The sequence below is a fragment of the Opisthorchis viverrini genome, assembly GCF_000715545.1.
Source record: "Opisthorchis viverrini unplaced genomic scaffold opera_v5_20, whole genome shotgun sequence".
Taxonomy (NCBI): domain Eukaryota; kingdom Metazoa; phylum Platyhelminthes; class Trematoda; order Opisthorchiida; family Opisthorchiidae; genus Opisthorchis; species Opisthorchis viverrini.
Genome location: NW_008751676.1, coordinates 2,789,882 through 2,805,585, shown reverse-complemented (window position 1 = coordinate 2,805,585; position 15,704 = coordinate 2,789,882). Strand labels below are relative to the sequence as shown.

The following is a 15,704-nucleotide window of genomic DNA, read 5'->3' as shown; positions in this document are numbered from 1 at the left end:
TCTGGACGCACATTATTTATGTACATACTCTCCGAAAACGGTAGCTGAAAAATCTTGTGACTCCAATATATCCCGGCGATAAGATAACCCTTTCATTGGTTACCCTTCAAAACATTGTATCTCTCCAGTACTGTCCTGTGTGGTCTTTCCAACCAAACGGCATTTCAACTTTGAGGGACAAGAACATTTCATTTGCTTGTAGTGTAAGGAGGTTTGAGATTTTTAAAGGAGATTTCCTGCTGTGAGTGGAGCCAGTTTATGCTGAAAAGCCCAGAAGCACAGTGCTTTTCAGCGTTTCTACGTAAACTAGCTTCACTTACAGGACGAAATCTCCGTTGAACATTTCAGTTCTGGTAACATGATATTCTAAGGCCCTAGGCCATTAAAGCTGGAGTAAAGGACACAAAACTGTGATGCCATCGACAGACTAAACGATCCGATACTTCGAGATGTTCTCAGCTTCGGTTGGGACAACGTGACTAACCAGTGTTGACCTATGGTTAATGTTCATCACCCGCTACAGTAGATCATCATCATCATCATCATCATCATCATCATCATCATCATCATCATCATCATCATCATCATCATCATCATCATCATCATCATCATCATTATCATCGTCATCATCATCGTCATCATCAATCATCATCATCTGTGCTGTACGTCTAACTATCAAACCCATTCAGACTCATGATCCCTATAAGGCTAGAACAAGTCAATAGCTGGGATACTATACGAATTTTCTATCTCAGAGCAATTCCTCACAAAATGTCCAAAGGCGAGATCTCCTACTGCACTAAACATTTGCTGGATCTTTGCTCTGTCCTCATACAGCTTCGTGGAAGTTTCAGCAGCATTCCATTACACTGTGATGGATGAAAAAATTTCACTCACCAAAGACGGACAAATCACTTCGGAACAGGTTCCAAAATGACTTCAGGATGATACCTAGCATTTTCGAAGCTGTAACGCAAAACTGGCTGGTTCAAAATGGAATCACTTTCCCCACTATATTTACGTATTACATTACTCATAAGGTTGCTAAAAACCCTTCGACAACCCATGACCGGTTTTGTCCTGCTTGGGGCCCACTAGGAATGCGTAGTACGCGAGCTTCCGTCAATCTTATGTCCTACCTGATGCACTTATTCGCGTACCAAGAAGTGCGGAACCAGTCGCGGGCCGTCGAAGTTTCTAGAAACCTTGTGAGTGGCGTGTTCCGTTTATGCAATGTACTGGGATATCTCGAATATCGTACCAACTGAAGCATGAGGCGGACTGATGCAGCAAATTCAATTGAAGAAGAACATCATAGACGAGTGATTCATCTGGGAAACCAACTTGCTTCGTAAATGAGTGCATTTGTCACCTTCCTCATCGCTGCTCGATAGGCATATGATGAGATTCTGGGTTAAATATACTCAGTATGCAAGCACCCCTTCACGCTAATTCTGGGAAAACAAGAGAAGCCGGGACTGAAAGTTACGGCAGAAAAAGCTGTGATCAAACAGACCGATAAATTGTGTTGTAACCACTAATGTACACGATGTAGTAGTAGTGTTTGTTGTACTTGTTTAGACCAGCCCACCAGACAAGAGAGAACTCAGATGATGATGTGAATCGAAAGTGTGTGAATTGAGGTTAGTACGTGAAGCAAAAGTGCATGACAAAGCACTGGTTAAAAATGGCACAGTGTGACGAACAGACCGTCAGCGAATCACACGAGTTCAGCCTACTATTCACGCGCACAGCGCGTGGTGCAGTCACCGGACCCAGCCACATTGCAAAGCCTAATTTGTCTTTTGTTGCGTACATTGACGTAGACCTGTTGGAAACCTGAGGTAGGTACGGTTGTGGATGTAGTTAACAGGCTGGAGATGGACAGAATCTTCATGCGTTACATGAAGTTCCTGAGCGTGTGTGAGCTTCAAACGTCAAATCCTAAGATGGTGGTAATGAGCTGCGAGAAAAATTTAGCACGACTGATAACTTCGTCATAGGGGGACGAAAAAGTCTAAAAACGTTTTCAATACAAACCAGTATGACGAGTCATATTGGAGGTTTTGGTGTACTTGGACGGGAAAGATGGTCTAATGTGAATCAGGTGGTTTCAAGCGTACCCCATTAAGCATACTCTTCTTCAAACAGCGCAAATGATGTAGGATTGGGTTCATGTGGTGTAAATCCTCTGATAAAATGGGACTGGAACGTAAAACGAGCTCCACGGATGAGCGGTCCACATCGTCCGGTAAAGTTTTCTGCGATAGAATATCTGCGACCAGTACTCGCGGAAGGTCGACATTATGACAGCGACTTTCATAAAGCGATAGAAGCTTTTGACGGGGTCACTGAAGCAGGCCAGTGTACAGGAACTGTGTAATAGTCACTCCTAAACGGATGGAGAAGTTGATTGAAGAGGTTGGAAGTAAACTGACACCACATTTAGAGATTCCAGTTCAGAAAAATGATACCTAGAACTCCATAACACTTTCAGCCGTTTCCACAGGGACATCACCACAATAAAATGTTCAACACAGTTTAAGAAATAAAAAGATACTGAACGGATGTAAGCGACAAAAAGAAGCGAAAATGTCCAGGATAAATGGCGATATTCTTATGAACTTTACTTCGCTGAAAGATAATACAGTGTTTTGACAACGAACGGATTTCCCCATTCATGTTGGATCGTAAAGTCAACCAGGGGTTAATTTTATTCTTGCTGGGATGAGGGAAGGAACAAATTACTCAGGGACTTACCAGTGGTTACGAAGAATAGCGAATATGTAGTAAAATTTTCACAAGGACTATCAAATTTTCATGGAGAGGCAGGAGCGCACAAAATCTCAATGAGGTATTGGAAGGCAATCGGGGGATTCCAACCATACTAGGCTGTGCTACATCAAAGATGGAGAAGTCAAAAAAAGAATGATGTGGGGTATGATAGGTGGACAGCACATCTGCAAAAATGCAAGTAAAACCAAGAATAAATCGAATGTTTGATAAACGTAGGTTACAGGACTTGACAGACTACTCATGAAGCTGCTGAAAACTCTCCGACAGCCAACGACTAACTCTGTGACTATTTGGGGTTCATCAGGTAGGTCCCCGAAGAGGAGATCGCCGTAAACATGAGATTCAGCTGGAATTTGCACCCGATTCGTGTGCAGGTTAGAGTACTTACAAAGTATTTGATTATTCCACTTAGTTAAGAGGGCAGACGTAAGAAACGAGAGGTTTGTGCGGATGGCAAAAGATCCACCTTTCAGGAGGAGAAAGCATTTGACAGCCAAATAGACCGCAATGAGCTCAATATGGCATTTGGACCACTAACGACAGTCAGAGAGAAACTTGCTGTGCACGCGTGCTACGGCTGTGTTGTCCATGCAGCGGAATCCAAAAAAATCATAAATATCGGACCGTGTGGAGGTTGGAGACTATGGGGTTATTTGGGATGCGCTAATCACCACATGCTTTTAACTTCAGTTTCCTTTGGATCAGAACAAGATAAAAATGTCGATGGACTGACATCCGAACTGAGAATACACAAGTGGAGCGAATGCCACTTTTACAGCTCTGGACTTTCAGAGCTGAGTGATAATTGGAGGACCTTTTGTGGATGCATAAAATCTGGAGGAAGTCGTAAAGGGTTGAATTACTGTGGTAATACGGAGAATTCAAGTTAATGTGACAACTTCTAGTTATGTCTCACATAACTAAGGGGAATGGTTTCGCCTGAATAAAAATGTTTCAGTGTCTGGTAGTCCCTTCTGCCCAGTACGTTTGAGGTAAGCTGTATAGAGTCTTCAAGGTTGCCGTCATCTAAAGGGTAAGCTAATCTTTCAACTGTAATGCCCTATCGGTGCATAGCTGCCGTGCCACCCGAAGGGAGTCGAGGGCTGAGATACGGTCAGGTAGACAAAGCCTGGACAGGCCCTGTTGAGATACAGATGTTGGGTTTGGACCACGGACCTTTCGGTCAGTAAGTCTGGGCATTAACCACTGAGCTACCTTCAAAAGAATCTGTGTCGCAGCGGGTGAGATGTGATGCGACTGTTTTATTCGACTTTATGAAAAAGCCGACGAAGACTCGACGAAACCAGATAATGAATTGATCTAACTCCCGGTTTGGTAGTCGGTGACTACAGCAAATATCCATCTATACCGCATGGTGCAGTATATTCTGTTCGCTTATGCGGTTCCCAGTAGTTTGGTTTAAGAGATGTAAATCTATAGTGTTCATTCAGTTGGCAACTAGCGAAATGCAGCAACTTAATATGCAGAGGAATAAAAAGAAGGATGGGCGAAAAGCCATAACGTCTATTTTTTGGGATGAATGAAACAGCCGGTTCGGGTAAAACATTTTTCAGTGTTTTTGAATCAGTCCTTTCTCAACCGTGTTTATCCTCAAAAGAATAAAGGTCAATGAAGCCAATGAAGTTAACCATAGGGAGTAACCTAGGACAGACTCGATCATAGTACACCACTTGCGTCCAGTCGTTTGAGGTGTCGTTACAAACACTGGATCTTTGCCAAAATTTTGGCCATATACCTTATATATAACAGTTTTCCTGGCAGTTGAAATATTGCACAAATGCACTCATCTCCATGCACCCAATGGATAGGCGATGATATTCAAAGGATCACCAGTACCTTGACGTCAGATGGCCGGACTCGAGAAAAAGTACCGCACATTTTATAAGCGGACAAGTGCTTATGTCTGACCGTTTGAGGCCATGCATCTGGAGTTTGAATTCTGCCCCGGATAACCCGCACTACTCGACTGATGCGTTTGCCCGTTCTTCTAGTGACTACTCCCTATTGGCTTTCGTTTACTGATTCATCCGACAGATTGTAATCGATAGGCTCACACTGTCTACTGGAGTGCAACCGACAAACGAGCTTGCTGAGTTCGGCTCTCCGGAACCACGTGGCAGTTTCACGCCTAACTAGCATACGCTATCGATTTCGTTTGTGTCGACAATCTCGTTTACTATAGACAGTTGAGAAGTACGAAAAAACAGGCTTTTTCGAAGGCTAAAGTTTCCCCCTACACTGTTTAAGAAGATCACCAGTTTTGAACTCAACCAAGTATGAAACCGTTACCATACTTTATGTTCGTAGGTTTTGTTGTCTTATAGTCTTATAGTCAGTCTTACAATCAGTAGACAGGTGCGCTTAACGATGTCACATGAACCACCACGTGATTATCAAAACCGTCTGGTCCATTGATTTAGACCGTACCGAGTAGGCACGCACCGGTGGTCGTTCAAGAAAGACGCCTGAAATCGCCATCTGTCTGAAATGGCTGAAATATTCGGTCCACTACTCTGGACCGAATCGCTTCAATAGTGGTAAAATTTAAGGGTCGCCCGCATCCTAGCAGAAGGATAACGCAGCTAGCTCAAGGTGTAACCTGGCTGGGACGAATGTTGTAAACTGAAAAAAGTTTGTCATCTTCGGAATATTTACACCCAACTTCCTAAGGCGTGTTCCTCGTTTTCCATCTGTCTAAAACATTACGTTCAAGGACTGGAGAGAAACCGTTTCGGCAAGGAATTTCTTTATCACCCAGTATAGATGCGCGGTATTCATAGGCAGTAGCAATGAGTTAGTTGTTCGCGCACTGCCGCCTGCGAGTTCACATTCCTCGGTAAACTAGGTGGTCCTGATTATCATGTAATTACTTTGGTGGCTATCAAACAGGTGATATCTTGCCACTAGTGCTATAACTGCCATTCAAAATTAGGGAAACTGCGCAGTGTTTCAAGTCTGTCTGCGTTCGAAAGTGTCCTAACAATGGTTGCGGCAGTCAGACTATCCCAATTCTTCTGCAACAAACATTCTATTCCACCAACCCTATGCGCAGTGCTGAAGCCGACATAATTCCTTGTTCTTACTACATGCGAATGAGTATCGTTCAAACGAGTAAACTCTGATGTGCACCGATTGAGAATGAAGATCATGAATGTTCATTTTTCGTCCAGAACCGTGTGTTGTTTGTAGTTCAAAGCAGACGAAAGATAAATCGTCGGCCAGTTGGCTTATTTCTAGCGGGTTTCTGGAAGTTGCCGTATATGATTGCTAACACCGAATAGCAGTTGCGCTCACGCATACTTCAGCTCAAAAACGGGACATCGTTCACAGGTTAGTCGGCCACCTATTTAATCTGATGAAGTTTGTCTACGTTTGAATAACTTCGTGGAAAATGCAGGAGGAAACAGATGTTATTTGCATTCCGATTCAGTAGTCCGATTACAGTACGCACCGCAAACAGTCTCTTTGACCAAAAGCTGTTTTCAACAAGTATGGTGTGATTAACAGAGAACTGGTTAATAAAATCAATCACGTAATCCTCCCCCTCCCCCCAAAGCAAATATGTACGTCTCGTTTGTAACGCAGATTCCCTCATCCCGATGAACTTTTGCACAACCGCACCTCTATTGTTTCATACCAGTGTATGGTTAAATGGTCTCTATTTTTGGATAAATTCTTATGCGTTACCATCACATGTATTTGTGGTATCCAGTAGAGGAAGATACCCCCGCTTCAGGTTCTGAACTCGTTTTATCGATTATTTCTTTGACTCTCACCTTTGAAGTTTCCCTGCTTTATTCGCATACGAATGCCACTAGATAAGTTGTGAAAACTCTGAAATCAACTGATAGCACAGGGAAAACATTGGGTCAAAGTGGCCACAGGCAGTCCTGTTAAATGTATGTGAAATAACTGCTCCTATATTGCATTCACCTAAAGAACTGCAAATGACTGAGTCACTTTGGGACCCTTGAAGCAATTCATCACACGGGTTGTCTTCGGGAACCAATTCTAATGCTCGTCCTGAACAACTTTGCCCGTCTGCTCTTTTGATGAAACACTGCTCTTTCACCCGACATCTACCTAATTTCATGTAGCGCGCGAAATAACTACAGAGTCACTACATTTGTAAGCTATCCAGCCAGTTTGTCAACTGCGGTTGACCCAGTAACTTTCGTTTAAGCAGTTTTGCCTCCTAAAACTCACCAGAACACAACCCTTGTAAGTGTGATAAGAGTAAATACGATTTCAGCTGACTCTTGTTTATGATATTCTTTAGTTAGACTTGCTGCAGAAATACCACCTCATGTTTTAGTTACCGCGATGTTCGAGATATTGCAGTATATTGTCCTGACAAGAAATGAGATTGGTGGAACCTCTGGAGCTACACCTATTTGATGGAACCCAAGAAGGGCGAAACCGGTAGTAGGCTGCCGGAATTGAAACATGAAGTGGTCAGCACATCCAGCTGAAGAATACCATTAACGAGAGCTTCGGTTGAGCCTTCCTTTGACACTACCGGTGTTTGTAAATTGGTGTATCCCGTCAATTCGATGTTACGGTTGATGGAAGCTTCAGAACTACGCCCATCCTATGGGACCCAAGAAGGTCGAAACGGTTAATGGAATGTTGAAGGGATTTCAGGGTTTTAGTATGTTATATTGGTATTTTATGTAAATGACCCATGCGATTGACTCACTTTGACGCATCCGACATTCGTGGGGGATATTCTTACAGGGGCTCTGGAAGTGACTTTCCCTAGCCAGAGTTATGCTGAACAAACTGGTGACTGGCTTGGCTGCATCACATGAGTTGTGTGGACCACTAGTCTATCCTCCACGTAAATTGCGTGGTTCGACCTTTTCGTTGTCCCTATACAATCATTAATGGCTATCAGTTAGGCGTTCTGGTGACTGCCCCCCACCTACTCATCCTTGTCTTATTCCCTCGGACCTATACCGGATAATGGCTGCTCAGCTGTTTGCTCAGGCCATTCAGGACCAACCATTTATGACATCGCATAACATGCGAGGGAAGCACAGGCGTAGTTCAATGTGGCGGGCAAATCCGATAACATATTCCAACTCAACACAGGTCATAGTCGATTATCCGTTTCCTAGTACCAATCAAACTAAAATTCATTGGTGGTTTGTAGTTTTCTGCAAACGCATCTTCTAATGCCTCAACCAAGCCTAGCAGAATCATTGTTTGGTACCAAATAAACGGTCACTTGTTCATTGTTTGCTCACATATAACATATTCACATATTCACATATCACATATCACATATTCAGTAGCAGGAAATGTCCGAACAAGCAAGATTCAACTCAGCTTCCGTCAGGTTGCAGAAAAACGCTGTATGTTTAAATGGCCTTCAACTTTAGTATCCCTGGATCGGTTGATCGGTCTGTTTGCCCTAACAGGCTTAGAATGCCCCCAAAGTTTGTGGACATAATAAGTTCTTTGTATATACGTAAGTTGCTAATCATAAGGTTGTCGGAAACTCTTCGAAAGTTCACTACCGGTTTTGCCCTTCTCGGGGCTCATCAGGTAGGCGCAGTTCTCAAGCTCTTTGTAGCCTCAGACTTGCGGGCGCGTGGGAGTATACGCGGGTCCATCCCGAAGCTTTTGTATAAAGAAAATGGCACCTGAAAGGGCTAATACTCCATTCCTATTTAACTTCGTGGTCGACGATGTGATTGGACGAACGCTAGGACTTGTGTGTCCAGAAAGCTACTGAAGAAAACCTTGCCGATCTGGAATATTCAGGTGACATCATTCTCGCCTTCGAAGAGGACAATAAAGAACCGGTGTTTTTGGATTAGGTGATTGAAGTCATTATATCCTTTGGCATGCGCTCTGCCTCCACAAACGTAAGGTCATATTTCTTGAAAAGCATTCACTGAACATGTCAGTTACAGTCCAAGGAGGAGCACTGAAGAATATGGAGATTTTGGGAGTTGTATACGTTCAGAATGTAATGTGACGGATGAGAAGAATGCGTGAATCTTTTCAGTTTGGGTGAAGTTTGCCGATTTGAGGCACCTACTGCTGCAACCGGTATATACCTGAATCTCAAGGGACGCGTGTATCGGGCTACATTGGTGGCCATTTTGTTGTATGACTGTGAGACCTGGCCCCCTGTGCATGTTTGGGGACTTTACCAGACAATGGAGTTAATTGGGTTCATGTTGTCATTTCCTACCCAGATTATCTGAGTGAGTACCTGAAGTTGTAGGTACCTCAGAGTGATTGTGGTAGGCCAGCACTTGGTCCCAACATGGTCACAATAAGGCTTTCAAATGAATTATGGTTTTACGGTGACGGGGCATCAGAGGTGACTATGAGCGTTCTGCTGTCATTGAGGATCATAATGATTCTCAGGCGGACTTTCCACACGTACACAGTATCACCTGTTACAAAACACCACGAGCAGTCACCGTGATGCGATGCTGGTTAGTGCTCCATATGAATGTCTCGTTTTAAGTTGTGTGACGGTGCTTCGAAAGCGTACAAGATAATTTCGATATGCCAACCAAACCAAACTTCAGACGGTCGCAATTTCGCACATACTGAAGCTCCGGGCGTCGCATGGTAAATCTAAGGAATATTATCGATTATCTCCTTGGTACATTCTTGTCCCTCCATTTTAATCAGTGCAACCTCAAATTTTTCATAAAATGTCCGGTCCACCCATTTGAATGTGTATGACCGTATCTAGACTAGGACACTGATGATGAGAGAGACGCTTGGGACAATGCCGATCACCCGAAATGAACCGGTCCAATCTGACACGGGGCAACCGGGTCCAGACAATGATTCTCTATGTGAAGCGCCGTTACGCTGGTATTGAGGCTACGTGTTGGTTCAATACAGTTGTCGATGAGGTGAAGCCGAAATGAGAAGGTAAGTTTCTGAAGATTTTGGTTGAATGTCTGTGTTCTGGTAGGGTACAGATTAAAGACAACGCATTCTAACCGTGGACTTTTCAGTATGAACTTTCGCATAAAGCAGGCTGAAAATGAGAAAAGAATATGTGGAAAACCTCATAGCAGTGTGACGCGAAAGCTTACGTACCACAAGGCCACAAAGAGACGCCAAAATTGAAGGTTTGTCAATCTGCACTAGTTGCAGTAATTCCAGTGCAACAATCTGGAAAGTTGACAGATTTGCTGCGCTGATTTCCAGACCACAGAGTTGCACACTCCACCCGGTTAACCGACAAGGACAATTTACACCCCAATAACAAGTTCTGCACAACTGGATTTTGGACCAGATGCACGCCACATCTTCCCAGGTTGTACTCAAAGCGAAGCTGACTGGACAGCTACTGCTACGCTAAAATTATGGGGTCCTTTCTAATTAAAGGATAATGTGATAATGTAGGTACTGTAATTAGTGTCCAGTTGAAATTAAAGTCCAAGTACCTGCAATACCCCCAAGTAAATCCGTAGACGGTAGGAACGAGTGCAAGCAATGAGTTTAGTTCTTCTACACTAAGCCTGAAATGCACACAGATAGCAAAAGCATTCTGAAATTGGTGGGTAGATAGAAGAGGGCCCTTTGTAGGGCTAACGTTAAGCCGTACGGTTTTTTCAGAGTACTGGGAACAGCATACCGAGTGAGTGACACCAGATGGACAATAAAATTGTTTTTCAAAGTGCTCGACTTGGAGATAGAAGTAGCTTTTCTTATCGAGGATGGTCACTACAGTTTGATGGTTTCACTCACAGGCATTTTTCGCAGACCAGTTATACAGATAAACCAAAATAATATTCGGGCATGATCGGCATTGTTAGTCCTTTCCGTATCCTTAGCCTTTCTTATCCACCAGGCTTCAGGGTCGGGTGAGTTTCACTTCATGTGTGATAATGTATTGGTTGAATCATGCTGTAGACCCGCGGGAACGTTTCTTCGAGATTCAAACAGCTCCACTGTTCAGTTTGATATCCAGTGCGTGAGAGGGGCTGGCACCACAGTGTCACCGGTGAAACTGCCTGCGTTGTGCAAGCATGTAGTGATCTCGTTCCGTTGTGAATTGACATCCGACGGGGGAAAGGAGTTCAGAAGGCGGTTCTGATCTATTCGTTTGACTTTGGGATCTGATTGTTTTTCAGTTTCTAAGCTAGTTGTCTGGACCTCATAACGCGAAGAGGGAGACTCGGGACGAGTCCATGGTCGGAACCTACACGTATTCAAGAATGATCAGCAGTCACTTACTGCTTCATGCCATCGATAACTAAAGGCAATGTGGTCAGAGGCGACTATCAACAGTTGTCAAGTCAAGCAAGGATCCTCCCTCTCGGTGAATCAGAGCGGTGCAGATCCCTACATAGACCGTCGAAACGGTATCTTGATCACCATAAGTTCGCAGCCAGAAGCAAATAGGATGTGATGGACAGCTATCCCAACGATTGCACTTGAATCTTAAATTCTGATTTCCGATACACAGCACATATCCATTTCAATCCAGTGTGTGAAATAGAGCAGTCTGTTGTCTTGCTTGAATCAGAGTGCGGGAATTAAGAGCGGCTGGATGAACCGGGTGTTGAGGTTTGATTAATTTTAAGATGCTCAAGGTTATCAGCTCCGACTGACCGGCATATGTTTTGGCCGATACAAGACGAATGTGGTCGTCAGTTCCAATAAATGAGCCAAAAAGGGCGCGTTCTTAGTAGGCTGGGGGAGTGAAGAGAAAGGGCGAGTGAAAAGGCAAGGAGGGGGCGCCAGCAGCAGTCGTCTTTGATTATCCCACAGCAAAATCTATGCAGGAAGTAAGGCGGCCCGAATAACGACATCACTCACGCGCAGATGTGGCACGATGGTACTTTTGGTTGTGGAAGTTATGTTGGCACTTAGATGGGGATGCCATCAGAGCGCCGACATCTATACTGAAGAACAAGTGGGGTCCTCCAGCAAAGCTTTTGGCCGAAAAGCCTGACCGCATGACAGCAGTGTCTGACGGGAAATGTCAAAAAGGTAGCATTCTTTCAGAGAGATAAAGATCAAATCTGTACACAGTATTCGGAGTGATGACGTACGATGGCCTTGAAAAACGGTGGGAACGCGACCGGTTTCCTCACTGCTAGGAGCAGGAGGTGGAGCACCCTGCTCTCTGTTTTGACTGCCTCCCGGGTTTGGAGAAGAATCTCTAAGCCCTTGATGTAAACTTACTTTTTTTCAGGCACAGTCGTTTTTCGCGTCATGTGCAACTCAAGTTTCGATTAACTAGTCACCGTCAGTGCGCGCCCTGACGATATCTGCTCGAATGGTGCTGAAACACTGACAAACCAATAACGATTCTTGGTGAACAGATCAACAGTCACTTGACCAACGGCTACTACACTTAGAGTAATTCGGATTATTTGATCTTCTCTTCTGACAACCTTGAGCATCTTAAAATTAATCAAACCTCAACACCCGGTTCATCCAGCCGCTCTTAATTCCCGCACTCTGATTCAAGCAAGACAACAGACTGCTCTATTTCACACACTGGATTGAAATGGATATGTGCTGTGTATCGGAAATCAGAATTTGTGAAATCGAATCTCGGTAACGAGTCAAAGTGACAGCCGGGTGCACCATTCGCGGTCCCCGCGACTAACTGTTTGTGATGGTGATGTTCAACTTCTGCTAACTACTGACATCGATTCAGGTTAACTAATAGCTCAAGTGAGAGAACGAGTTTCACGTGCACTCAATCATACCGCCCATAGTTGAGTAACGAATTAATTGCATCGCAATAAACTAGGCTTAGTTGAGACCGTGAACTTGATGGAGTAGCGTTTATGGTCCACCAAAACTAAACCCAACACACCACCATTCTGGTTTTGCAAGCTGCATCATACGACAAAACGTATTCAGCTCAACCAAACATGGACCCACACAGTTTAGCAGAATACAACTAGAATGAACCCCTACAAAGAACAATCGATACAAGTAGAACATAAGGTTGACGGAAACTCGGAGACTGATGATCCCCGTGGGCTGTCGACGGATTTTCAGCAACCTTATGAATGGTGCATTACGAACAATCAATACGCCTTCGGCCTCAGTGAGTACCGTTTGGCACCGTATGAAGGGATTCTTATCACCACATATTGGTTCACTCTACTAGTGAAAATAGCTTTTGTTTGAATGCACAGCATTCAATCTTTTCAAAGTGCTGGCAACCTTGATTTGCTGAACAAGAAAACTCAGGTTTCTATACGTTCCAATCAACCGCCGTTACACATTCAATGGGAGGAGAGGTCGAGGTGCATCTGAATGTTAGGCGGATCGGATTATTCAAGTGACGTTTCAGAACTCAGACCGACGGTCGTCAGCTGCTGTAGAGCCGTAGGCCAACTGAAACCTGAGGCCTAACTTGTTGGCGCTGGCCGAAGTCATACCGATCAAGGCTCGTCAACTCTTCCAATGTTTTGACGCAGGCTATAGCTGTTACCATGACAGTGACCACATAACTGACTGATCGGAGTTTTCCATTTACCCTTACAGTTTTCCGGCATGTTATATTGCTTTGCGCGTTTTACGCTTGGACCGGAGATATTTGAGTATTGTGGTAGTTTGATGACGGGGACTCGAAGTTCTAGATAGAAGCTTATAAAACAGGTGCAGGGTTTTGCAGATGGCTCACAATATCTATTATGTGGTTACAACTATAAGTCATACCTTCAGCTGACAAAAACAATGTTCAGTATTTAGGTGGATAGACAAATGAACTGGGGAAACATATTTAGAGGCTGTATTATTCGAACACCACCATTACATGAGGGACAGGTAGTTCTGATCTGTCTCGGTGGGGGTCATTTGCCATGGATACTACCGTTCGTCGAGTTCGGCAACTGGACGGAAAGCTCTGCGTTCAATTGACATCGGTATTACCTTCTTGGCTGTGTTCGACCAACTCTCGGTAGGTATCGTCCCTGGGACCCAGTTAAAGTGGCACCCTTTTGCGGAATATTCTTCATCAATGTGGTCGGCGGCTAGTAGCGGTAATCTTACATTCTCAAATCAAGTAGTACCTACAAGGACAACCAACCGTCTGTGACGTATGTACTATAATTATGTTCCCTCATAAAACAACAGCCGAGGAGTCCTGTGATACTGAGATACTGTAGCCATTTTCCCAGTTATCCATATTGACTGGGCAATATCCCTGAACAGTTTTGGTAAAGTGTTTTTATCTTTCAGGGAGAGGAACACGTGATGTGGTCACTTAAAGTTTTATATCATTATCGTTGAACCTGCAGCCACATCTGGGCTGTCAATGAATGACTCAACTAGTCAATAATTTGAAGTGTTCTAGGTTATTCAAGTTTAGCCTCTTGGTCAACAACTGTTAGGCTTACGCTCAGGAGCACATCTCATGCCTCTGTGCAACGCGCACAGGTCAAGGGGCACTGTCTTACGCGGTAAGTTCAGCTGTTAAGATTTCTAGTCAGTAGCGGGAGTGCATGGCCAATACAGTTACCCGTCAAATTCGAATGGTTCTGTCCGTCATAGCTAAACAGAAAATGTCATGCTAAATCTTTGTGCTACTTGATCTGCGATGAAAAATGAGAGTAGCCGGGTTAGCACTTCCGATGCCTTCGTAAAATTTGGTATTTCTGAGGCCAGTACGGAACGGGAACAAGGTAGTCCAGTAAGGGGACGTAATCCTACTGAGACGAATTATTGGACAAAGAACCATTGTGTAATTCTTTTTACAAATTATGGTTCATCTCTTCTGAAGCAGCATTCTTCGTCTTCCGGTAGGCAAGGAATGACGCCACAGTAAGGTTAATCATTAACACTCACATATCCGGTACACTCATAGGTTTCACAAAACCTAAACGAGGCGTAATGGCACCATCGCATTGTTTTCTAGGGGGTATTTACTGTACTCATTCACCCGTCACTATTCATAATGTTAATTTTCGTTAGAAAAGAATGCAAAGAGTTTACTGAACATCCACTGCACCAATAGACATGTAGTCCTAAATATAGCAAAGAGGAACAACAAATATGGTCTTGAATGAACAATAATCAAAACACACTATTCACAAGGTTACTGGAGATTGTTCGCCAGCTCACCAACGGTTCCGTCCTTCTTGAAGCTCACCGCATAGATATAGTCACCGAGTTAACTTCGACTAACCAAACCGAATTACACGCAAGTGGCGAGATACACTCGCCTGCAAATTACATCGGTGTTAACAGAAGAGTCAACTGAATCCCGCTCAAATACCACAGACTAGTTGGGATTCAGCTGGGTCTCCCGTTGAAAACGAATTAGTTTGCAAAGGAATGTATTTCGCGAGTGGCGTGCTCAATCAAGACAGATATGACAGTTGACTCACATCGTTACGTTTGAAGAGGCCCATTCCGGTATGTTGATAGATTTCTATGCAAATATAACAACTTTCCACGGAGGCACTCAGATAAATTGGAGACACCGTAGTCAGTTGTTTGACGCACGGCTATCAAATGTGGTGTGAAAATTTCTATTTTTACCTTGCCTATACACACCACTAGTTTATATCAACAGAATGGTATAGGGAAAACCAACAATAAACCGAGAAAATCGAGGGGATTCAGCCACGGAACATCACTCGCTTTACACAGAAGCTGGCGTCTTCCGTGCAGTGATATCTGACACGCAATTTGAAATGTCATCTTGCTCATTAGCGCCAAAACCCCATACAGGTAGGTAGATGGTTTAGGGTCAAGGAGAACATTTCACCAGGCATAGAAAAGCCAGAAAGTGTAATCGACTGATGGAGCGGCACATAGTTAGAGGTGTAGAGCAGAGCCACAAAGAATATGGTGGAAGCAGTCTGACAAAGCGATCAATAACGTCGGCTTTCTGGTTATGCTGCATTTTCTGTCATGCACAAAGTAAAGTG

At 43.9% G+C, this 15,704-nt stretch overlaps 1 protein-coding gene across 1 annotated transcript in view; it reads right to left on the bottom strand.

The window, feature by feature from the left end:
- T265_01849 (hypothetical protein) overlaps positions 1-15,704 on the bottom strand; it is a gene marked incomplete at both ends in the record, with an annotated part of 87,214 nt that overhangs the window by 5,698 nt on the left and 65,812 nt on the right. Inside the window, one exon of the mRNA XM_009165959.1 lies at positions 9,796-9,832. Coding sequence (XP_009164223.1) covers positions 9,796-9,832 — 37 coding nt within the window. The remainder of the gene's footprint in view (positions 1-9,795; positions 9,833-15,704) is intronic.